Source organism: Eleutherodactylus coqui, chromosome 1 (genome assembly GCF_035609145.1).
Source record: "Eleutherodactylus coqui strain aEleCoq1 chromosome 1, aEleCoq1.hap1, whole genome shotgun sequence".
Taxonomy (NCBI): domain Eukaryota; kingdom Metazoa; phylum Chordata; class Amphibia; order Anura; family Eleutherodactylidae; genus Eleutherodactylus; species Eleutherodactylus coqui.
In genome coordinates this window covers 84,620,210-84,643,565 of record NC_089837.1, presented here as the reverse complement: position 1 = coordinate 84,643,565, position 23,356 = coordinate 84,620,210, and the positions used below count along the sequence as shown (strand labels likewise).

Here is a 23,356-nt window from a genome sequence, read left to right as displayed (position 1 = left end):
GACACGCCGGCTGTCCCCCTCCGGTTTCGGGCTAGCAGCATTGACAGGGACAACACAGAAGTGTAGGGATCCCGTACCCGCTGATCCCTATAGCCGCCGTGCACTATGAGGTTTCCTTCCCAGGGGAGGGTTTTTTTGTGGCTTTTTAGGAGTCTAGTAAGAAAAAAATTTAGAAACGCCACGAATTTCATGACATTTTTACAAGCCTTCTTCTTTAGTTTTTTGTTATGCAGTTTTTTCCCCCATAAGGCTAGAGTCACACAAACGGATTTCCGCGTGTAAAATTAACATGCGCAATAATTAGAGAATAGAACCCGTTGATTTCAATGGATTCTTTCACATGCAAGTATTTTTTTTTTCCTGCGCATTTTGATCACACACACAAAAAAAATACAACATGTTCTACTTTCAATATAGCATAAATACATGCAAAATACGCTAAGGGATGCGTGATATGCTGCGTGATTCTGCTGGAAATAGAACACATTTGGAAGTCATTACAATAATCGGCTATTTATCGGTGCGTCTGTCTGCTGTACGCAAATGAGCATGCCCTGTGGGCGCAAAAAGGTGCAGTAATATACACCAATGCGTGCAAAAAAAACATGCAGGTGAAAAAAGTCTAGTAAAATACGCCAATGAGCGCAAAAAATTTTTTTGTTGGTTCTGCAAACATGCTACGCTTATGAGCATGCAAATATGCGTATGCTTGTGTGAAGGGGCCCAATGGCTTATTTAGACGACCGTATATTGACTCGGTTTTCACGCCGAGCCGAAATACGCTGTCCTTGTCTGCAGGGGGGGGGGGGGGGAGGATGGAAGAGCCAGGAGCAGGACCTGAGCTCCCGCCCCCTGCCACTATTTGCAATGGGAGGGGTGGGACGTCAATGGGGATGCACAAATGCGCACGCAATACGCTAGGAGATGCGCGATACACTGCGTAATTCCACTGGGAAATAGAACACATCTGGAGCTCTTTAGACTAATTAGCCATTTGTTGTGTTTTTTCTTTTCCGCGCACAAATGAACCGGCCTTGCGGGCGGAAAAAGTACAGTAAAATATCCCGATGCCGCGCAAAAAAGCCTAGTTCATTCCGTAAAATAATGCTACCCGGCTGCGTCCACAAATACGCAGAAACACATTTAAAGAAATCTAAGTTTTTCCGGACTGAAAAACACCAACCGCGTCACAGAGCGCTATTTCACCTACTTAACACCATTTTGGTGCCGTTTCGTTACATTCAGATCACCAGTCTGAAAATTAAATAGTATTTCCGTAAAATACAATCTAGCCGGCGGCGTTGAGCTCTCCAGGGGGCGCAATAGTCATTACTACCTCCGAGAAGGCTGCTGGCCACCACTATGGTTGTCACCCAGCTTTCCCACAGCCCTGAATGGCAGTGTGCCTAGCTATACTGAAGAACATGTAGGCAGCTGTGCCGTACAACCACCTGCTGGGGGCGCTGTAATGGGCACCATATCACCCCCAGCTCCTCCCGCACTGAAGGTGTCCTGTTTCCATGGTGATGACGGCTGGACACGCAGTCCTGTACTCACTTGCGACTCCTCTCCGGGTTGCGCTCCCCGCTTCCTTCTGCCCCGCACACAGGTGAGCACAGGAGGGGCGGAGATTACACCTGCCGCGGCTCCTCCCCACCACGTGACGCCGCTTCTTATTTACATGCAGCGAGACGAGACAGGTCACGTGGTCCCAGCCTGACCTCCGCACGGTGACGTCAGTGCCAGTCGGGCCATCTTTAAAGTGCCGTAAAGTGACGCACTTCCGGTGATGTGAGTTCCTCTAGTGAGAGAGAACAGAGACGGGATGGCGGCGGCCGGGGGCAAGTCTGTGCTGTTCGTGTGCCTGGGTGAGTAGATGTGAGGGGCTGCTCTTCTATATCCTGCTGGAGGGGATGCAATTTGGGCTTTTTTTCTAAAAGTTCAGGAATTGATAACTTTTAATGTTCAGCAGGCAGCTGGTTATTACATGTCCTGCAGCGCTTCTGTATGTTGGGAAAGCTGTCTGACAACTGATATACTGCGTGACGACCAGCAGATAATATGGCATATACTGCTATGTAGGTGCCTGGAGATGCTGCGGATGGACTACAGTAAGCGGCTAATGCGTGGTTTTTTAGGGCGTTTTTTAAAAAATTTTTATTACTTTTAAAAAACTTTATTTAAACATGTATTTTGGGCTGATCGTTATTTTTCGATGGGGTTTAATGAACACCTTCTGCCCCGTTGGTCTTCTGCCTACGAGGTGCGTTCATGTTCCAAGGCCTCCTAGGTTTTCTTCTAAAATCCCACTTAACCCCAGAAAGCGGAAGTATGGTCCCTACTCTACATAATCTCCCTCTGACCTCTTTCACGTCGCTGACGCCATGCACGGCCCCTGTGAACTTCTTACGGGGTCTCTGTGCTGATACAAGAGCAGCACGACTGGGGAAACGTTCGACCATGGAGGCATTCTTCATCATGGGGGGAGGGGGGGAGCCAACAATCCCTGGATGGGAGGTCAGATAAGAAGGGAGCGCGAGGGACCACTTCATGAAGACACCCCTCAATAAGGGTCACTGATGAGCAGGAGTCTTGGTGGATTCCCGGCAACTACCTGGAGGGAACCTTCCACACCTTCACAGGTCCCACGGAGTTGCTGACTGTGTGGGCGATCTCCATCGGTGGTCCTCCATAACCGCTTGCTCCTCTCTCACAATCATGTTGTCGGACCGGCTGGCTGAGGCTGCTTGGGTTCGTTCATTCAGCTTTCTTGGAGCCGTCGCACCCACAGACACACATTTGTTCGCGCCCGTGACGCCTTCACCAGGTCTCACTCAACCAACCATGAATGTTGATGGACGTCTTCAGCGCAAGTGTAGAAAACGTATGATTACATCTGTTCTTGGACCATGAACATCGTCTTAAGTTTTGAAAACTCTTCTAACTCCAGCGGCTGCCACGTGGGTTCTGTAGACGGTGCTACCATTTGTCTCTCTCACCCCAGAAGAATGTCCGCGTCTTCTGAAGGGGGTCCCGTGTTTCTATCTGCTTCTATCCCCAAGAAAGACTTGGAGACCTTAGACCATGTCTGCACCTCGCAGTGGGCAGTTGTATGTACAGCAAGCTGCGGAATGCGGATCACTAGCGGGTCAGTCGCCATCTTGGTGACGGCTCCATCTTCAGCCTCTTTCGCTCTCCTTTCTTCACACTTGCATTGTGGTTTTCGGTTTACTGCACTCTTATGGGAGCAAGAAAACTGAACCCCCTGGCTGATCGGACCACGTTGACCATATTTAGGGTACGTTCAATGTCTTTCCAGCTTTTTGGCATTTTCCTAGCTGAAATAGAGCAGAATGCTATTTTGTCTGGGACTTACACAGAAATCGGTGGAGGAGGCTTCGAGCGAACTCTGATGCTGATGTGAATACAACTGAAGCAGATCTATGACCAAAACGAAGCTGAACTAATTAGTAGATCCCCGAAATCCTGGAGATGATACCCCATATAATGGTGCTATATGAGTGCCTGACTTACTACCTTCTTTATCTCCGTTCCATTCTATCTTTCCATTCATTTTAATGGAGCAGGAATGTCCATGAGCGATCTGTTCCTGGCATGCTATAACAACGTGAGACCTAATGGAATATAAACACAGCCCCGTGAACGGGTATGAAATATGGGATAATAGAGCTTTAATTGTTCCTATGAATTCCAAAGGATTAACCTGTAATCCCCGGATACCTGTACGAGGTAACAGACGTGCCTCAGCACTCATACATATTTAATATCCGAATACAATTGATACTCACCGCATAAAATAACAAATCTCAGGTTCTTGGCTCATAGTTTAATCAAAACATGAGACCCATCTGCCACGTCCAGGCAGAAACGTATTGCATGGCTGCCTAAGGCAGGGCTCGCACGAGTGTAATGTCATTGCATATTACGCGTGCAATATACACGTACATAATAGGTGGTAGTGCAGTCAATGAATGTGTCTGTCTTAGTTTTTTCAATGATCTATTCACCTGCATTGTGTATAATGGGCACATTAAAAAAAAAAGAATGAAGCAAGTCAGCCTGCTCATGAGGGCGTGCGCGATATACGCTGTCATGCGCAGTTCTAAATCGTTGCCATACGTGGCGATACACTGGCTCACTTAGCGGTAAAACAGTGTCTTACCACACACCCGGCCTAACTCTAAAAGGCTCCTCTTTAGGCGCACATGCTCTGATCAAAACATACACTACTTAGAACCTTGTATTTTTAGTAAGTGTGAGGTGTGTCTGTTACTGGAGTTTTTGCAGCCACCTTCACATGTAATTCTTATCTTACAAAGGAGTATATAACCCAGGGTCCAGCCTTCCTTGAGTCCTATGGCCCAAAGAGACTCCTCCAATAAGGGTTGCCTCAGTACAAGGTGTCTTGAGACTGCGCCACTTTACATGACAGCCTCTGAGAGGCCGGTGATGGACCGTTTCTGATCAAGGCTTCAATCATCATGATTCGCCTCTTATGATCCTATCCTGTTTTGGGGTTGGGGGGGCTAAAGGTCAGATGTCTTGGAGGCGGTTTCACCGATCTGTCTGTCTTACAGCATCTTGCACTGTTCTATCCAGTAAGATACCTGAAAGATGGGGTCGGTCGGGACAGTTTGTCAGTCACCTCAGTCATTTTTTTATTTTTCGTTTGATTCTTATGACCTAGCTGAACATGAGACTAGATATAACAGGAGCCTAAAAGTGACATCTGTAGCCCATAAGAGATGTAGGGGAGGGGGGGGATTCCATTGAACAGATGACATTGTAGTGTATGAGTGACAGATGCTACTGTTGGGTATCATTTAACACCTCATCACCCATAGAGGGTAATGGCAGCTACTAAATGGCTACATCTTGAAAAGCTATTAAGAAGCTCCGGTCGTACCCATTGGACAGATGCCTTACACTGGCGTCTGTCACTCCTAGCCTTTTTTACCTATGGAGTTGTAATCTCTATTATCCCTAATAAATATCGGCAGAACAGGGTTTCAAGGGGCCTTTATAACGCGTGTGGCGCTGATGAGGCTCATCGCTTATTTCTAGCTGGCTAGAAATGAGTGATGAACAAACAGTGCACGATGGCCGCATGTTTAGACGCAATGATTAGCGCTCAAAAGATGGTTTTGAGCAATAATTGTCTAAATGGACCTTTTAGAGGGAATGAAACTGCTGTTTTTGATTTTTGCAGATATACGTTGCCCCTGTTCTACCGATATTTATTAGGGGGGGGGGGGGCAGCTTCCTCTAGGGTGCTATATAGTTAACAATATGTGTTGTGTTGAGGTATATTCGCATATGGTAGACACTTCTGCATCTCAGAGGACTTTGCAGAAATCTGTGCACATGCTGCAAGAACGACCCATTCAAGTGGTTTTACAGTCCCAGAATGTCTTAACAAGGGAGGCAGCGCTGGCTTCTGTAGTGGGCATGTAGGCATGGAGTAGGGGGCGGCCTGTTAGTACAAGCAGCCAACAGTGCTGCCTGTGGCTCGTCTGTGCTACTGCATACAATCACTGGTTCTATCTCTGTGTAATCGGTAGTAGACTTGCTTCATAGGTGACGGTCTTGTGTCTCTCTTGCAGGTAACATCTGCCGCTCTCCGATAGCAGAAGCCGTGTTTAGAAAGTTGGTGACAGATGAGGGAATATCACATGAGGTAAAGATTGATGGAAAATAGGGGACTGTTATCATAGCGGGATGGCGAAATCCCGGGGTCCGGGGTGCTGATGTGCTCACCTGGATCCAGGGACTCGTCCGCTCGCTGTGGTCAGCAGCTATCTTCTGTGCTCCTTGAGACTATATTACAAGACGTTGGGAAAACCCCGTTCGGCGGCTGTCTGAGATGTCGGGGGCTTTAAAGGGGTTTTCCAACATCTTGAAATCTGCATACAACTCACAATGGTGTAAAGAAAAATGACAAAAGAGGAGTATTCTGCCAAGAGTCCTTCTTCTGTATAGTGTAACTCTAGTAAAGCACACGTATCCCTCACAAAGCACAGTGGGGCATGGCATCTTTAAGGAATGGAAAGGAGACGAGGTTTACACCAAAGATGAATCTTGAAAAATATACCTCAAGTTATAAATGAGAAATCACATGATGCAGTACTTATTACACGCTTTAACACCTTAATGACGCGGACCGTTTTTTTTTTTGTTTTTTTTTTTTTATACCGCGTTCTGACAGGCAGTTTATCAAGCCACAACACATGGCCAATTGTTTATAAAGACATGTCCTGGGGGCCTTAAGAATGGCATTTTCTGATCTCCTTGCAGAGAGGCTGTTCAGAACCCTGGAAAAGCGATCTGGGCGTTTAAAGGGTTAACTGAGTGACAGCTCTGTACCGGTTTGCCTACAAGAGCCCAATGCAGTGCGGCCCCCGTGGCTCAAGCTCCTTCCAGACAAGGTTTTTAAAGAGAACCTGTCAGTACATTGGCGTCCAAACAGAGGTCCGGGGGGCGTTCTAGCCCACAAGGGTCCCTTTTTAAAATGTGTTTATTCTTAAACTCGGCAGCATTTGTGAATAGGACCTACATATCACATTGTACATGTATGAAACTGATGACCAGTCACTTTTACCACTTCAGTTAGCAGAGTCCTCCTCCTATCCAACATTCAGCAATGGACCCCCGTGCAGCAGGCGACTGTGCGCACTGCCACTCCGTACCCCGTTACAAGTTGCCCCTTCCACACGGGAAAATCTGCAGATTTCCAAACCCATAACGTGCTCCTTCTTGTGCGGAATAGCCTCATCTCGCCCCTTGTCATGCACAGGATGAATCCATAACTCCTTGGTCCATCGATGTGCGATTCACATCTCCACACGATCTTCATGCGTTACACAGAAGACAGTAAACAGGGCTGCAGCTCAGAAGAGTTAGGACTCTGGAACATAAGAGATCCGCTAAGCGGATAACCCCTAGACCTGCAGTTCAGAGACACTTTGATGTCCGGTCCCCTAATTTAAAACGCTCATTGGATTTGCTTTCTCTAGCTGCAGGGAAATCACTGCTGACTGGTGTATGAGCGGCATCTAATAATGGATGGTACAGGAGACCCGCAGGACGGCCAGCTTCCCTGCTGCTAGAAGGATCAATGCTCATAATTCATTTCATCTGAAACGTCCCTAATGTTAACTCCAAGGCACAATTGCCAACATTTTTAGCGTCTCAGTTAACCCCTGAGTGGCCAATATGCCTTTTTACTGACTTCACTACTGCGCCTTTAATTTGCACATGCATCATTTTTAAGGCGGTTGCTTGGCTGAGTTACTGACAGCCAGGCTCCTGCTCTAACCGCCAGGAGCAGGGAAACCTCAGATCTTGGCAGTTATATGCCACAACCAATAGCAACACAAGGGCAGGCGGCTTTCTGGCAGTCATCTGCACACCGCAGCACTATCACAAGGTAGGTCTTGCAGCAATACATAAGTTCAGGTTATAAGAGAATATGACGATATGGAAGGTTTAACAATAACTTCTAATCAAATTCAGTGATAATGGAGCATAGTGGTGAATAACTGTCCTACATTCGTAAGTTATTATACCTATGCATAAAGGTTGTAGCTTACATCACATCAGGAGCTCCACATTAGCTAAGAGGTTCCAGCTTACATGTTACCAGGAACATCACTGGGTAATGGACTCATCTGAACAGCCACCCCGGAAGTCAAACAGTGATAAGATAGAATGTCTTCTCCAGTAGACCAACAGGCAGCACTCCTCCTCAACCCGTCACCAAAGGTTTCCCTCACTTCTATGGGTTTGGCAGATATGACCTGTCCTCCTTCTGTCTCCAAAGCTTCCAAAACTTTCAATTTGGCTTGAGAAAATGGGACCTCTTATACTATTCTATCACAGGTGGCCACGTGTCCTCATTCCAGTAGGGGGCCACGTCTACCTTCTAAACAGAAAAGGTGCCAGCACACTCCTGTTTGAAGTGGAGATCAAACAGCCACTCATGGCCATAAATGTTGACTGCTCTTTGTCTATATACGAACTTAAAATGTCCCTTCCCAGAAATAAACATGACTTTCTACCCAAGAGAAGATACATCAGGAAAGTCCAACTTGTTGACTTACCATTTTTTAATATGCAAATTTATTTATTTTTATTTTTTTTGCTTATGGTCCCTTTAGTTGTTTAAATGACGGCACGAACGTGGATGTCGCCGCTAAGGTCGGCAGCACCCAGGCTGAGCATTTAGACTTGGACATTGCTGGCTTCTCACTCAGCGCTTCACCTTCATGTGCGTTTACATGCAACAAGAAGCCGGCAATAGTTTTTTCACTGACAGTGATTACTATCCATAAAGTAATCAAATTTTTTTTTTTCCCCCTTGCGCTTACGCTGAATGATTATTGCTCAAATTCATTCATTTGAACAAATTTTGAGACTAATTGTTTTTTGTAAATGGGCCTTCAGGCACAAACCTTTTTTCCACGTTTCCTCAGTGTGCATTTACCTGCCCTACTGTGACCTTTATGCTAGTGTACTTACTGGCTGTTCCCCGTTGTCCCGCTGTGACCCGCTAAATCCTGCAGTAAACCGGAGGGGTGGAATAAATATATATAAATAAATTAGCTTACCCGTCGCGCGTTGCTGCGAAGACTGACAGACATACATTCGTTTTTATATCTAGATAACAACCAATCACAGCGCAGCTTTTTTAGGTTACCTCAGTGGTATAATATATAACAACCAATCACAGCGCAGCTTTCATGTTACCTCAGCTTTATAATATATAACACCCAATCACAGGACAGCTTATATGTTACCTCAGCAGTATAAAATATAACAACCAATCACAGTGCAGCTTTCATGTTACGTCAGCGGTATAATATATAACAACCAATCACAGCGCAGCTTTCATGTTACGTCAGCAGTAAGAGAAATAACAACCAATCACAGTGCAACTTTTATTCTGCCTCAGCAATATAAAAAATAGCAACGAATCACAGCGCAGCATTCATTTTACCTCAGCGGTATAATATATAGCAACCAATCACAGCACAGCTTTTATTTTACCTCAGCATTCTCAATATCCAGGAATTGTCTTGCGAAACGTTCGGCGGATGCATCATTTTGTAGTTGAACATGCATCCCGTTGCTCGTAATGCCTTTTGCTTTTGTGCTTGAGATGGAAATCAAACGATCTTTGTCTGGGGGGGCATAACTGTCGACGATGCTCGTACGCGCGGCACCTATCGTAGGATAGATGTACTATGCCAGTAATCTTCCCAGGAGTGTACTCAACAACTTCCCATTAACTTTTCCTATTTATGACATAATCAATGCTCGTGTCAAATTTCGAGTTTCTATGACATTGGGAAGCGAGAGAATTCAATTCCGTACGTAAAATTTGGACGCTAATTCTTTTGCACATAGAATTGAATAATCGAGTTGGGGACCATTAGCTTTTCCTATTTATGACATATTCAATGCTCGTGCCACATTTCGAGTTTCTATGACATTGGGAAGCGAGAAAATTAGTTTCAGTACGTAAAATTTGGACGCTAATTCTTTTGTGCATAGAATTGAATAATCGAGTTGGGACCCATTAGCGTTTCCTATTTATGACATATTCAATGCTCGTGCCAAATTTCACGTTTCTATGTGAGAAAATTACATTCTGTACGTAAAATTTGGACGCTAATTCTTTTGCGCATTGAATTAAATAATCGAGTTGGGACCCATTAGCTTTTCCTATTTATGACATAATCAATGCTCCTGCCAAATTTCACGTTTCTATGACATTGGGAAGCGAGAAAATTCGATTCCGTACGTAAAATTTGGACGCTAATTCTTTGGCGCATAGAATTGAATAATGGAGTTGGGACCCATTAGCTTTTCCTATTTATGACATAATCAATGCTTGTGCCAAATTTCATGTTTCTACGACATTGGGAAGTGAATTAGTGGCAGTGATGGAAATTGAACGATCTACGTGGGGGGGGGGGCGTAACTGTCGACGACGCTCGCACGCGCGCCATTTATCGTAGGATAGTTGTACTATGCCTATAATCTTCCCAGGAGTGTACTCAACAACTTCCCAAAGTTTCATGGCGATCGGATGAATGGTGTAGTAGCACATAAAGGACAAACAGACAGACAGACACGCATACATTCAATTTTATATAGATATATATAATTATATGTTCTTGTGGCTAATTTAACCACACGGCCAAACTGGAAACTGTCACACATGATCGACACCAGCTGAGAAAAGTTAGCCGGACCCGCTTGTGTTTTCAGCATGTACACGCAATATTTTTTTTCCTCGCACGTCCCACTCCTGGAAATGGACTTAAGATTGTTGGAAGAAAATGTTCAGATGACCCAGACGGTTTGTCTTTCTATTCTAGTGGAACATAGACAGTGCGGCCACCTCTACGTATGAAATAGGAAACCCCCCGGATTATCGTGGCCAGAGCTGTATGAGGAAGCACGGCGTCCCCATGAGTCACACGGCCAGGCAGGTAATGTACCCCCGTTCCTTCCTTCATTCAATCCTATCCATTATGTTTTGTGTTGCAGTGGTCCATAGACAGCGCAGCTACCTCTCACTGGAACGTGGGTTGCTCCCCAGATTCAAGGGCCATAAAGTGCCTAAAAAGCCATGATACCGAAACATCGCATAAAGCACGACAGGTATAGGACCGCCTGTGTTCTTCAGTACAATGCTCTTCTGCTCGGATGGCGCACTCAGCCGTTTTGTAGAATTATGTGTGACTTCCACAATGTCAAGCTTGCTCCATACGGGAATACAGTCCATTGTGTCCTTTTCCATAGCCTTCTACTACTCTTAGGGCCGGTCTGCTGGGATGTGATAAATCTCATACAGGAACATGTCATAATACTGCTGGGTGACAGCAGATGTGATAGAAAATAGCCAGGCTTTGGCTCTATTGGCAAAACCAAACGGGGCCCTTTGACTGATATGGTGTTTGTCTGGTGGTTGCCCAGACAAGATGGTGCAACATGCTTCACTGTTTTGTCTGGGGTTTTGGGATCGATCTGGCCAGAGCCTTCCTAATACAAGGGCAAGTTAAAATACTAGTTGCTGGTATCTTAATCTGTCCTTGTGTTTAGTATGACAACTTTTGACAGTAGTAGCATCCAATTCCAGTGTTTAGAACGCCATAACTCTCCACTTGCAGCCTTAATATAGTCAAACCAGTCTTCTAGTTTCCCTCTACCTCCTAGTTGTAGTTATGCCCGTATGAATGCCAACTATTGTATGTGTTAGCGCTTATTATATAAAAGGGCTTCAGGGGTTGAGTCTACTGGAGGTGAAAACAGGATGGGCATAAACCTGGGGGCATGGGAGTTGGAATAAGAGAGATGTGTGCCAGTTGCACTTTGTAAGGGTACCATTACTCGGAGCAACTAACTTCCAACTAGTCACCCAGAAAAGGTATTAAACAATAGTTGAAAGCTTTTATACCGAGCGAGAATCGTTCATTAATTCTTTGCTTGAGAGTGCACAACTGGACAACACACAACCCCTATTATAGTGCCGAGGCTGAGACCAGTGGTCCACGGGGGGCAGGAAGAGTTGTAGAACGTCAGTCTCAGCTTGTGAAAACTGACAAAAAATAGGACCTGCAATGAGTTACACCCAAGTAGCTATAGCGCCACACATGTTATGGCCGAGTGCCTTTTGGCCTTCATGACTTTTTATAATCTATACCTTCTCTTATTGTGTGACTAGGTGATGAGATGAGTATTGGATACACAGAGAAAAAATGTTTTCCCTAGATTTAAAATGTCAGAAAAATATAATTGTGGTAGTTTCCAGGAGTGTGAATTTCCAAAAATATTGAGTTTATCTAGTTAGTAAGGAAAACCTGGCATGTCTTGTGAGCACCAGAACCTAAGTCTATATACTCTACACAGGGGCCATGTAGTCTGAGGGGGAACTTTCTGTACTCGCCTGGCTGCCACTTGGCACATTGAGTGAACGCCTCCCTGCTTTTAGTGTGCATGCCCACATATGGAGACCAGGGTGTGTACCCATGCGATGTGCCAGTCTGAGAGGAGAGGGGAAGACTAAAAACACACTCTGACTCCATGGCTCTGACTTGTGAGTCCAGAAACTTAATTTCTGGTGCTCCTAAGACATGACGGGCTCCTTTTTACAAAATGTAGTCAATGCAACTCATTAATCCAGTAATTCTATTTTTGTATGCAGATCACAAAACAAGATTTCCTCTCCTATGACTATATTCTCTGCATGGATGAGAGTAATCTGAGGTTGGTGAAGTGTTTGTTTACAGGACATATTTGTAATGTCTAAAGTATTCTGTTTTTATTCTCATTTTCTGTTATTTTTGGTTTTTTTGGATGCTTTGTTTGTTTTTAGTTTTGAAACTGAGATTATTGACATTCCCTCCATCCAGCAAGACCAACGATTACCGTTCAGTATAAATGCATGTAGCGACTGAACGACAAACTAGAAGTCTTTCATTTCTTGTTTGTCATTCGGTTTCTGCAGGCAGAAAACTAAACCTACCGTTCCGTATAACCAGGCAGTCATCCATTTATGACTGCCTGCTTACTGTGAACTATCCCCGGCCCGCTCCACCTCCATCAGTCAGCGAGGCTCGTTCCTATTGGATTTTCATTTACCATTTAGCTACTAAAGTGACTTTCAGATGCAGGAATCTTCCTGCCTGATATTTGGAGGACTGAGCAACGATCCTGGTGTGTTTGACATATGTAGACTTTTGTTTTACAGAGACTTGAAACGTAAATGTAACCAAGTGCAAAATTGCAAATCTAAGATCGAACTGCTCGGAAGTTACGACCCACAGAAGCGGCTCATCATTGAAGATCCGTATTATGTAAGTTCCGGCTAAATTGTTAAACGCCGAGCAGTAGTAGAAGCTGATCACAGCAATATATCAATTATAGCTGTAAGGGACTATTGTGAAGTTTTTTTTTTCCCCACACACATACTATTGATGACCTGTCCTCAGGATAGGTCATCAATAGTTAACTGGCTGGGATCAGCTGCTGGGGACCCCAGTCCATCAGGGCGCCCACTGTCAGCGCCTCTGGTTGGAGGTGAAGCAGTTGGTACTGGCCCCTAAATAAAGTGGCCTTCACTTAATTTAAGGCACAGCTGTCATCAAAAGCTGTGAGAGCTGTGATTACAAGCACAGACTACTACATAGGGGTCGGAGCGGCAGCCTTTGCTCATAATTGCAGGCACCGGCTACTACATAGAGGTAGGAGCAGCAGTCTTTGCTCTATGCCTTGTGTATTGTGGTGCAGACAGCCAATCAGTTGGGATCCCAATCAGCCAGTCACCACCTATTGACGAGCTATAGGTCATCAGTATTATTTGTGTGGAAAACCCCTTTGGCTGCGGAGCTACAGCTGCGGTTCAAAGGAATACATTGAGCTGTATGCAATCTTGCTGACTACAGCGGTCAGCAGTAGATGTCTTCAGGATTACCTTTAGCACTGGACCCTTGGTATAATGGTGCATCAGGAATTGTCAGATATTCTAGCTATGGCTGTAGTGGTCCAATATTGGATCAGAAGCTAGCAGTAGACATTGGAGTGGGAACTAGTATAGCTTTATGTTTAAGATTGTTCTCTTGCTGAATTTTACATAAAATGTCAAACTTGCATTCTTGTAGGTTTAGTGCCCATATGAGATTACTAGTTAACAACCTAATCTACCCATTTTTGGTCCATCATAGACTTGGGCTCCACAAAGTAGACCCATATTCTAACTGTTTTGCCAACTCGGCTGTATGAGATTTCATGAAATGTCCTATTGCAAAATGATTCCATAGAGCACCTTCACCTTTCAAAGTCTATTTTATGACTGGAAGACCTTTTATAGACTATTACCTTAGTTACATGGTAAAACGACCATCACCCACCAGGCTGTACCTTAAGGCTGGTTTAGATAGGATGAGTGTCGGGCAAACTATGCCTGACATCATCCCTGCACATACTAGCTCCCATGCACCTGCACTGGAGCTAGTATCGCTGGCTCATAGCAGGGAGGTTGCAGGAGATTGCTCTCCTCTCACTCCCCCACCCCTCTCCATTGATGTAACACAGCAGCTGTTCAGTACTGAACTGCTATGTATACTGAGCAATCGGCAATCTGCTCGTCGTCCATGCTGCATAAACGATGGCCAATCAGCTGATCGCTCCTCGTTCAGTGTAAATGGCAGTCGTTCAGTACTGAATGGCCCCTATGTTATGGCAATGGAGAGGGGTGGGGGAGCAAGAGGAGAGAAATCTCCTGCAGCCTCCCCGCTGTGAGTCAGCGATACTAGCTCCCATGCAGGTGCACAGAAGCTAGTATGTGCAGGGATGAGTGTCATCGTCTGCCTGACACTCGACCATCTAAACCAGCCTTTATCAGTTGTCTACCGTGGAGAGAGCCTTGCTCCATAGAATGCAGTTGATGTGTTGTAGAATTTTTCAGCAAGTTCTATTGTATGTATAGTAAATAAGTGACTTGTATAGCTAATTCCTCTTTTTGTTTCCTGTCCGCAGGGGAGCGATGAAGATTTTGAGACGGTGTACCAGCAATGTGTTAGATGCTGTAAATGCTTTTTAGAAAAATGCTCCTAGTATTCCACATTAGCGATGACGTTAAAGCTGTGTGCCATGGCTGTATGCGTTGTGTTATGACAGTACATTAATCTTTTAGTCTCATATTTAACAATGGAACAAGACATGATCTATAATTTATACCGCGATGTTCAAGCATTTCATATAAAGTATTTCAGAACGCACAATATTTGTTTCAATCTGGCACTGGTATCGCTCGAAAATGGGGAAATAAAGACCATTTTAATTTAGCAGTTGCCAAGTGCACTTTTATTCCTCTTCATGCGACAGGTCAAAAGTTACTGGACACGAGGAAATGCAGATGTGCTTATTCAGCAATATCCTCTGTAGGGATTGAAACTTATTATAGGCTTTTTATCTTCGTATGGTCACTCATTCAAAGGGGGGAAGTCATGAGGACTGGAGTTGAAAAGCACAGGTATAGACTTTTTTTTTTTTTTGGGTAGTACAACTTTGCAATTTTTAACTGCAAGAGCCTCTTGTTAAAACTAGATTAGAGTATTCCTATGGAGGGTAGCTGTAGCTAAATAGTAGAACTTGGCTTTATAGAAAGTCCCCATATATACAGTCTAAGGCTTCTTTCCCACAAGCGTATTTCAGCCCGCTGTTCTCACAGCCAGCCGATAAACGCTGCGATCTGATGCATTGGATTCCAATGCATCAGATCACATGGCCGTATTCTCGTGACGTAAAAGTGCCTGGCCGGCCAATATAGTGCCGGGCGTTTTTACGTCGGGCCCAAAAGATAGTCCTGGAACTATCTTTTGGGCCAGAGTACATCTGCTGCTGCATGGGCTCTAAACTCCCTCCCTCTGCTCTTCTCCCCACTCGCTCTTTGCAATGGGAGGGGTGGGACGGGGGCGGAGCTAAGCACCACCCCGTCCCGCTTCCTCCCATTGTTGGCTGTTGACAAGGGCAGATTGAGGCTCTGCCCGTTGTCCGCAGCCAGCAACGGGAGGAGCTGGGCAACGCTTAGCTCCGCCCCTCCCACTACAAAGAGCCAGCGGGGAGGAGAGCGGAGGTGAGCCTGCGATGGCGAGGGAAAAGGGGCGATGACATGATAGCCTCGACCTATATGCGCCCGGGGCCCTTGCCGTGTGACCGGTCGCACAATTGTTAGATTTATGCGGCCGTTCAGGAGCTTTAACGCCACAGATGGTAGCGTATATCGTCCAACAGTAAAAACGGCGGCCGACATACTCTCGTGGGTAAGAAACCTAAGGGGTACTTCTAATTAAAAAAAAATGTCTAATCCTTTCTTGGGCAGCAGCTGATGTGTATTAGGCAAGTACTGCACCACCTTTCTTCCTGCATTACATCCATTTTGGGTATTTTCCTTTTACGCATTATTGGCTTTACCTCACACTCCTTTTTGGGTTTAAGATTATATTCCCATTTTAGACCTTCATGACTTTAATCTAGGTGGTGATGTATCCTGTGGATATCTCCAGAAAGAGAGGTCTCCCTACCTGCCGGGTGAAATGGCTTCTAGCTGCACTATCAAAGTGAAGGAATAGAGGTAGCTGCACACTTGCAGCGCTCCATTTACTTCAATAGGGGTCATGGAAATATCCAGGTTTGGATGTTTCCATGAATCCTATTGAAGCGAATGGCGAAAGACCATCTTGCCAGGACACCCTTGTTCTGGAGATAGCTGCAGGTCCCACCTCTGGAGCTGTATCTATTAGTCACGTATCGCATGCATATCCACAGAATATGCCACTAATGTCTATGATGTGACTTAAGTGTGCCAAGTGAACAGGCTGTTGGTTGTGTGCTGTAAGCAAGCCTCTATCTACATGGGTGTTTTAAGCTTGGGACTTGCACAAAAATAAGACCTGCCGCTATTTTATTTTTCCCTCCAAACTCAGACCATTGTCCAAGTGAAAAATCTGTTGTACCTGAACCCATTAAATGAATGGTCTCTTTTCGCATGCAAGTTCTGTCCATATCACAAATCGGACTCTATTCGTATGGGAGTATCACCAATGTTAGTTTCATATACTACTGATGATATGCCACACTCTTAATTTATGGGGTTCAGAAAAGTGTGCTGTCTTATTCATTAATATAATTTTATTATAACGTCTACAGATGGAAAAGTGGAGTAACCACCCCAAAAAGTGACCCTGATGTGGGAACCTCGTTCTAGCTTTCTCTATATAAAAAGCAGGGAGGAGAAAAGGGGAGGCATCCAATAATCAGGATCAGAAAAAAGGAGATCTGATCCAAATAATGGATATTGGACAACAAAAAAAAACAACTTTGCTAACTGTTACTTCATAGCTAGTACACTTGATGACGAAAATGTCATTCAACGATAGATGAAAAACCCGACACCCATGATATCAACTTATAGATGCTGAATTTATTTCTCTTATTGTTTTATCCCTACAACTTGTGCCATGGTCCAGCTTAATTGACTATCATGTACGTAACCATGCTGTATAATCTCAAATATAGATGTTAAATGATTTAATTAATGAAGTCTTCTCTATTCCCAAATATGGATTAAATCTCCTACTAGAGGCTCCCATGTTATCTTCTATTACTTCTCCCCTTTTTGGGGTGAGAAATATCGGTTGATAGTGGTGAAGCCAGTATAACAGATGGCAGAAAAGGACCCCCGAGACAGAAAAAAAAATGTAGTCCTGTTGTATCCTACAGCACTGTCCCAACTATCTGTAGGTTGGATATATCAAAGCTATGTATAAGTCAAATGGAAATGTAGAAGACTACCTCCAAAGATACAATATTCCAATGGTAGATATGTATGTGCCTCCAATAGCACTAGAAATACCAAAATATGTTCTATTGTAATGGCAAGCAGATACATAAACAATGTATGTTGTATTTCAAATATCTTTATCGGTAGATTGTAGATCGGAAATATAAACTTCAAAAGTATAAAAATATCAAATAGTACTTCCACATTTTGGAGTAGTAGATATGGTGTTAAGTTGGGACCGCATATATAGTATGTCACAATACTGCATTGTACCTTGAATGCTACATATTCCATATTGTAAGGGCAAGCATATCCAGCACAAAGACATAGGGAAGACTTGGATAATTTTATTAATTAAAAAAATAAGTTTACAACTAGGGTAGATCAAGATTGAATAAAGCCTGGCATTAGTACAGATGTCTTATCACATCACTGTCAAATATCCAAGCTCATAGCAAAATATAGGAAAAATGACAAAAATGTGCTGCTCACCTGTGGGTCACAAAGGCGCACGGACAATCCTTAGAGCTGCAGCCGGAATCCGCTGAAATAGTGAAAAATGAAGAAGGAAATCCAAGGGTAAAATCTGGCGACAATGTAAAATCCTTAATACTTTATTGTGGGAAAATCTTAGAAATACGTAGAGACATACAAACGTCTGCCAGCATCCACTAACTCATTTCAACTGAACAGGTCTTACTCATAGCCTGAGAAATAAAGTATTAAGGATTTTACATCGTAGCCAGATTATTTTGCCCCTGGATTTCCTCCTTCATAGCAAAAGATCACTTACTATAACCTCCCCCTTCCATATTATAATGGTCAACCTAACCCCGATTCATGGAAGGTGGGAGTGGGACCAACCGTGATAAATATGACTACTAAACCTCCTGCTGAAACCAAGCCGTCATTACACGCCGATCCAGCTGCACAAAGGCAACAAGGTGGCATCTAGAGAATGTAATTGCAGGCGCAGCTCTCATTGAAATCTAATAAGTACCTGCTACTACAGAATGCGAAGCTGTGGCTTCCACTATGACCAAGGTGCTTGCAGCCAGTGGTGCATAAAAAAACCCTTTTAATCAAAACAGGTGTAGTGTCTTATACTACTAATGTATACTAAGGATGTCCTCTTCCCAATAATTTTTTTAGACTTCATAAAAATTCTGAACTTGACTTGTAATAATCTTGCCATCCAATAGGTGGTGCTGACTCTCCTTCCATGTGCTGGTTGAAGGAAAGAGACATAAAATTGTCACATTCCTGAGCTCACTGGACTGATTAAGTATTTCTCAGTTCAATTTATCTGTTTTAAGGTTTGAATGCAAAACCGTCTCAAATTTCTGTGTGTGAACATTAGTATCTCAATCAAGAGGAGTGTCCTCTCTGCATTTCTATATTATATATGTGCCCCATCCAACCCAGTTCCATTTTAGCCTGAGGAGGTATCTATAGAAGATCCAAAGGCTTGCTGTAACATCATGTATTTTTGTTAGCCAGTAAAAGGTATATCTACAAGATTACTTGGCTTCTCTCATTGAGAACAATCCCACTTTGATGTATACTAATACGCAGTGTGCATCAGGTAGAAGCTAGTGAGGCCATCTTTGCCCGATCCGCTGCTTTAACTGGTCCTTAGGGCACTGGATGACAAAGACCAGAACACTTTCCTTACCTCTTACAGTGTTCTTATGGACAGCAAAACCCACTGGGCCGCAACGGATACAGTCCACCACACACAACATACTGTATATATACCAAACACTTTATTAGGTATGTCATATTTACATCTATTTACATATTGCACATGTCACTGGAATGTTTTATACATGTAATGTACAGAAAACTAATGGCCTCAGGCTGGATGTGTCTATATACAAATCAGCTTCCCTATGTATCTCGCTCACAAATGTCTCCATGATATTGTACATAAAGTGAACGCTATGCAGCACTCAGAGAAGGATCTCTGCATAAGAATACATTGTCCTGTGCAGACAATGAACAAGGCAATCCGTCATGCACTTATTTAATAAGAACTAAAGTTTTGTGACCATAAATATTCAACTTTGGGATAAGAAGAAAAAAAGAAACAAAAACATATATAGTTGAACTTAACGTTGCGATTTGGCTGCATAAGCATTACTACATTGACTTACTAGTGTTGCAAAGCAGAGTCTATTACAAGGTCTGTACACAAATTGCAACAGAAATATATTACATAGAACATACGCAGTATTCTAAAAGGAGGTCACAAACAAGTTTTTTGGCAGCATAACACATCGGACCTGAACGTAAACTTGTACCTATACCCAGAAAACCAGCCATTCACGGATTGGAAGCTAGAGAAATATACAATGCCTCATTGCAGTCCACTGGCAATGACTTGCCTGACCATGGGTATGAGACAAGCACGCTAGGAGTACGTTCTTTCCATATGGCAGTTATTTACAGTCATTGTACACTACATCCATATGCATACAGAGAGGACAACATAGAAAATGTACATTGTGAGGATTATGGAAGTATAATATGTCAATATGCAAAAATAAAGTTATTTGTTCACAATGGGGGGATATGCTAGAAACATCTTTATCTGTTCCCTGTTGGTTTCCAAGGCACTTGGTATTTCATGTTCCTTTGATATCTGTCAGGAGAGGAAAATAGAACAGGTTAGAATACAGGTTTTTTTTAGAATTTCTTTTTAACAAAAAGGTTGGGGGAAAAAAACCTAAAAACATACAAAAGAAGTGTTTAAACCAAATACATACAGTGGTTGAGAACTACATGTAATGTATACAGCAAGACTTATACAGAACTGTCACACAAGCAGGAGGAGCCCATCAAAATAAGTAGCATAACATGTGGAAAGGGAGACTGGAGACGCTGCACTCGTCCTGTAATCCTTTTCACATGTTCTGCTACTGCTCAGAAGGCAGTGCTTAAAAGGCAACTTCAACAAATCTCTATATATTGCAATACTGAAGTATTGCAGTTTATAGTACAAGTGATCTTAAGTCCCCTGTCAGGACTAACATAGGAGAAAACTTTTATTTAAATTTTCTTTTTCCTTTTTTAACAGTTAAAGAAATACTCCTTTTTCCAAATTACAAAAACCTAAACCAATAAAAAACATAAAAATACAAATTACTTAAATATTGCAAGATTTAGCCCGCACTGTGAAAGCTGTTAAAAAAAAAACAAAAAAAAAAAAAAACAACAACCGGATATAATGCCAGAGTTGCGATTAAAAGAAAAACAAAAACTTGTGATCAAAAAGATGCCTGCACACCAAAATGATTATAGTGAAAACTACAGCTCACTCCGTCAAAGACAAGCCCTCACACGGTCCAATCGATGAAAAAATAGTTATAAATCTCAAAATGTGATGATGGGAAACTTTGTTTAAGAAAAAAATTGCACTTTTTAAAAATAGAAAAACATTAATAAACTATATACATTTGGTATCACCGTAGTTGTGCTGACCCATAGAACAAAGTTCATGTCATTTTTACTGCACCGAGAACACTGTAAAAACTCAACCCACCAGAGTGGCGCAATCGTGTTTTGTTTTTTTTAAGATCTCCCCACTTAATTTTTTAACATTTTTCCATTCATTATACAGTATATTAAATTTACCCATTAAAAACTACAACTTGTACTGCAAAAAACAAGCCCTTATACGAGTATGTCAATTGAAAAGCTACAAGGCTATGGCTCCTGGAAGGCGGGGACAAAAATAAAAAAAGTACTGAATCTTTGGTACTAAAGTGGTCTAAGAAAACTATCCCTTGACAGATCTTAAAAACCTCTGCAGACTTAAGACTTCTCACTGGCGAAAGTTGCTGTAATTGTATATATTGAGCTCATATACACAATTACACATACAATTATATATTGAGCCATTTTGTCTCATAATACCCTTGCAACAACTGCGACAGAATAAAACTTTGTGGGCCTGATTTAGCAAAACTGTCAAACAGTAAGACTGTCCTTGTTGTCCATAACAACCAATCACAGTGCAGCTTTCATCTTATCTCTGAAGCTTGAGTAATTAAAGCTGTACATTGATTGGTTGCTATGGGCAACAAGGAGTCTTTATGTTAGACAAATTAGCTAAATGAAAATTTTTGAGTTTCTGTTTCCGTTGATATCAAATGTATGTATCTAATGTAATTAAATGGGATTTATGAGGGTTGCAAATCAGGAAGATCACTTGTAATAACCCTGTAATCTTACTTCACTATGTGCTACAAAGCAGTCCCCGAAAACAGATACGCATGCACTGTGTAAGTTTACAGGTATACACTGGATGCACATATTGTATCTCTCCAATTCCCAGTAGAGTTACCTTTATGGTCACTAACTTTTCAGCATGTACCTAAATTATTTGCATCATTACTGGTTGTCATATTGGTTATCATATATTTCCCAAAAGTGACATTTTTGTGCTGAAAAATCAATCTAAAGTTCTGGCCTCTAGGGGTCTCACTTTCCAATTTGTTCTCCACTGCCTGTTGTCAATGCAAAGTCCGTCTAGTAACATAGAAGCCAAGACAGATAACAGGAAGTGTGTATGGAAGGGGTTTATTACTTGCTGCTGTCTTATTCTGCTTATAAAAATCTATGAGGAGGAAGGATGAGGAGGAAGACACAAAGATGCATGTTGCTGCAGCCTGTAGTAAGTGTTTACTGTCTTATAGATACTGAAATCACATCTATACTCCTCAGTATAGTATAGTAGTACAGAGTGCTATAGCAGAAGATAATCCTGTTGTCCTATGTGTGCAGTGAATGGAGACATCATAGTGGCTAGTGTCCACCCACCAGTTCAGGGAAGACTGAAAATTAAACAGTCTGCAGAGGTGAAAAATACTATATACAAGTCATATAACGTCTAGAAATACTGTTATTCCTCATATACACACACATCAGTTTATTTTGAAAAGTTAGCTTAAAAGTTAGCAGTAGTGTACCCAAGTAGTTTTATTTTATTACTGCAATCTAATTACTCAACAGAGCTGGTGAGACATCCAAAAGGCATATTACTGAGTAAATCTGGAAAGGTTTGTATAATCCACTATATAATAAAACAAAATCTTCACTGGCAGCCAGAATTTCTAAGTAATCAATACTGAAGCCTGGAATATAAGGACTGCTACTTGGGAGTCTAGCGACAGTAACAGCTGCATCTTGAGGTGCAGACGAGTTTGGCCAAGCAAGATTGCTGGATTACCATTCAATATGTTGCTACACAATATCACCCAGACTAACCTCGTCATGTGGAATTTTCACAGATTCCGATTTGTTTGTTTACTTCTAGAGTTGCTAATACTCATATTTTCTGCGTACTTTAAAATGGCTATTGTTTGTTTGTGTTTACTTTGGCCCAACTTGCAAACACCCAGAACTAAAGTGCCCTATGTATAATATACCCATCCATTACAATGGGACTGGTCTGGTCAATGATAGCAAATACTACACTTAAAGGGGGACTAACTATTCAAACAACATGTTCATCTACTAGTTTGTGTTAATGTAACCTGAAAACGATTTCCACAGTTTCTGCCTCTGTGTGTAATGTGTACACAGTCATGCTGTAACACCAAGACACACACACATTGTAGTGGGAATACTAACCATTTGTCCAGAATGCCTCTCAATGCTTGATCGTCCTGGGAAAGCAGAGGGGTGGGCATTCAGATACTACCTCCCTGCTGATTGGTCCAGAGACAATGCAATACAGCATGGGAAATAAGGGCAAGGAAGTCAGGACAGTGAACTACTGGCAGAATGTTAGGCTTGCTACATACCCTCTCCCTAAAAGTGGATTGCAAACAGCAGAAAAATGGGGAAGACCACCAGAAGATCAGAACCTACAGACATGAACCAGGGTGAAAACAGCAGCCAATTAGAGGGAGGGTATGGAGAACCTGGTATATTTTAGAAAACTTCTTGGAAACTCAGGTTTCCTTTAAAGGGCCCCTA

The 23,356-nt window shown here is 42.9% G+C and overlaps 3 protein-coding genes across 5 annotated transcripts in view; 1 reads left to right on the top strand and 2 right to left on the bottom strand.

Moving 5' to 3' along the window:
• Positions 1 to 1,701, bottom strand: part of SH3YL1 (SH3 and SYLF domain containing 1) — an 88,184-nt gene extending 86,483 nt beyond the window's left edge. The window contains exon 1 of the mRNA XM_066597785.1: positions 1,558 to 1,701. Coding sequence (XP_066453882.1) covers position 1,558 — 1 coding nt within the window. The 5' untranslated portion in view covers positions 1,559 to 1,701. The remainder of the gene's footprint in view (positions 1 to 1,557) is intronic.
• Positions 1,702 to 1,712: 11 nt separating this feature from the next.
• Positions 1,713 to 14,873, top strand: ACP1 (acid phosphatase 1). 2 transcript variants are annotated; one of them, XM_066597807.1, is made up of 6 exons: positions 1,713 to 1,868; positions 5,625 to 5,698; positions 10,576 to 10,689; positions 12,233 to 12,294; positions 12,779 to 12,884; positions 14,566 to 14,873. In XM_066597807.1, the coding sequence occupies exons 1-6, from the start codon at positions 1,826 to 1,828 to the stop codon at positions 14,641 to 14,643; spliced, it is 477 nt and encodes a 158-aa protein (XP_066453904.1). In that variant the 5' UTR covers positions 1,713 to 1,825; the 3' UTR covers positions 14,644 to 14,873. The 2 variants fall into 2 exon arrangements, with proteins under 2 accessions (XP_066453904.1, XP_066453896.1); XM_066597799.1 differs by lacking the exon at positions 10,576 to 10,689 and adding an exon at positions 10,404 to 10,517.
• A 4,242-nt stretch (positions 14,874 to 19,115) lies between these two features.
• ALKAL2 (ALK and LTK ligand 2) overlaps positions 19,116 to 23,356 on the bottom strand; it is a 38,809-nt gene continuing 34,568 nt past the window's right edge. For both annotated transcript variants that reach the window (XM_066589261.1, XM_066589257.1), the window contains exon 6: positions 19,116 to 20,015. The gene's annotated coding sequence lies outside the window, so the exon portion shown is untranslated. The remainder of the gene's footprint in view (positions 20,016 to 23,356) is intronic.

Coding starts and splice junctions, on each gene's coding strand:
- ACP1 (XM_066597807.1), top strand. CDS start 1,826: ATGGCGGCGGCCGGGGGCAAGTCTGTGCTGTTCGTGTGCCTGG. Junction 12,295..12,778: donor ATGGATGAGAGTAATCTGAG/GTTGGTGAAGTG, acceptor TTTGTTTTACAG/AGACTTGAAACGTAAATGTA. Junction 12,885..14,565: donor TCATTGAAGATCCGTATTAT/GTAAGTTCCGGC, acceptor TCCTGTCCGCAG/GGGAGCGATGAAGATTTTGA.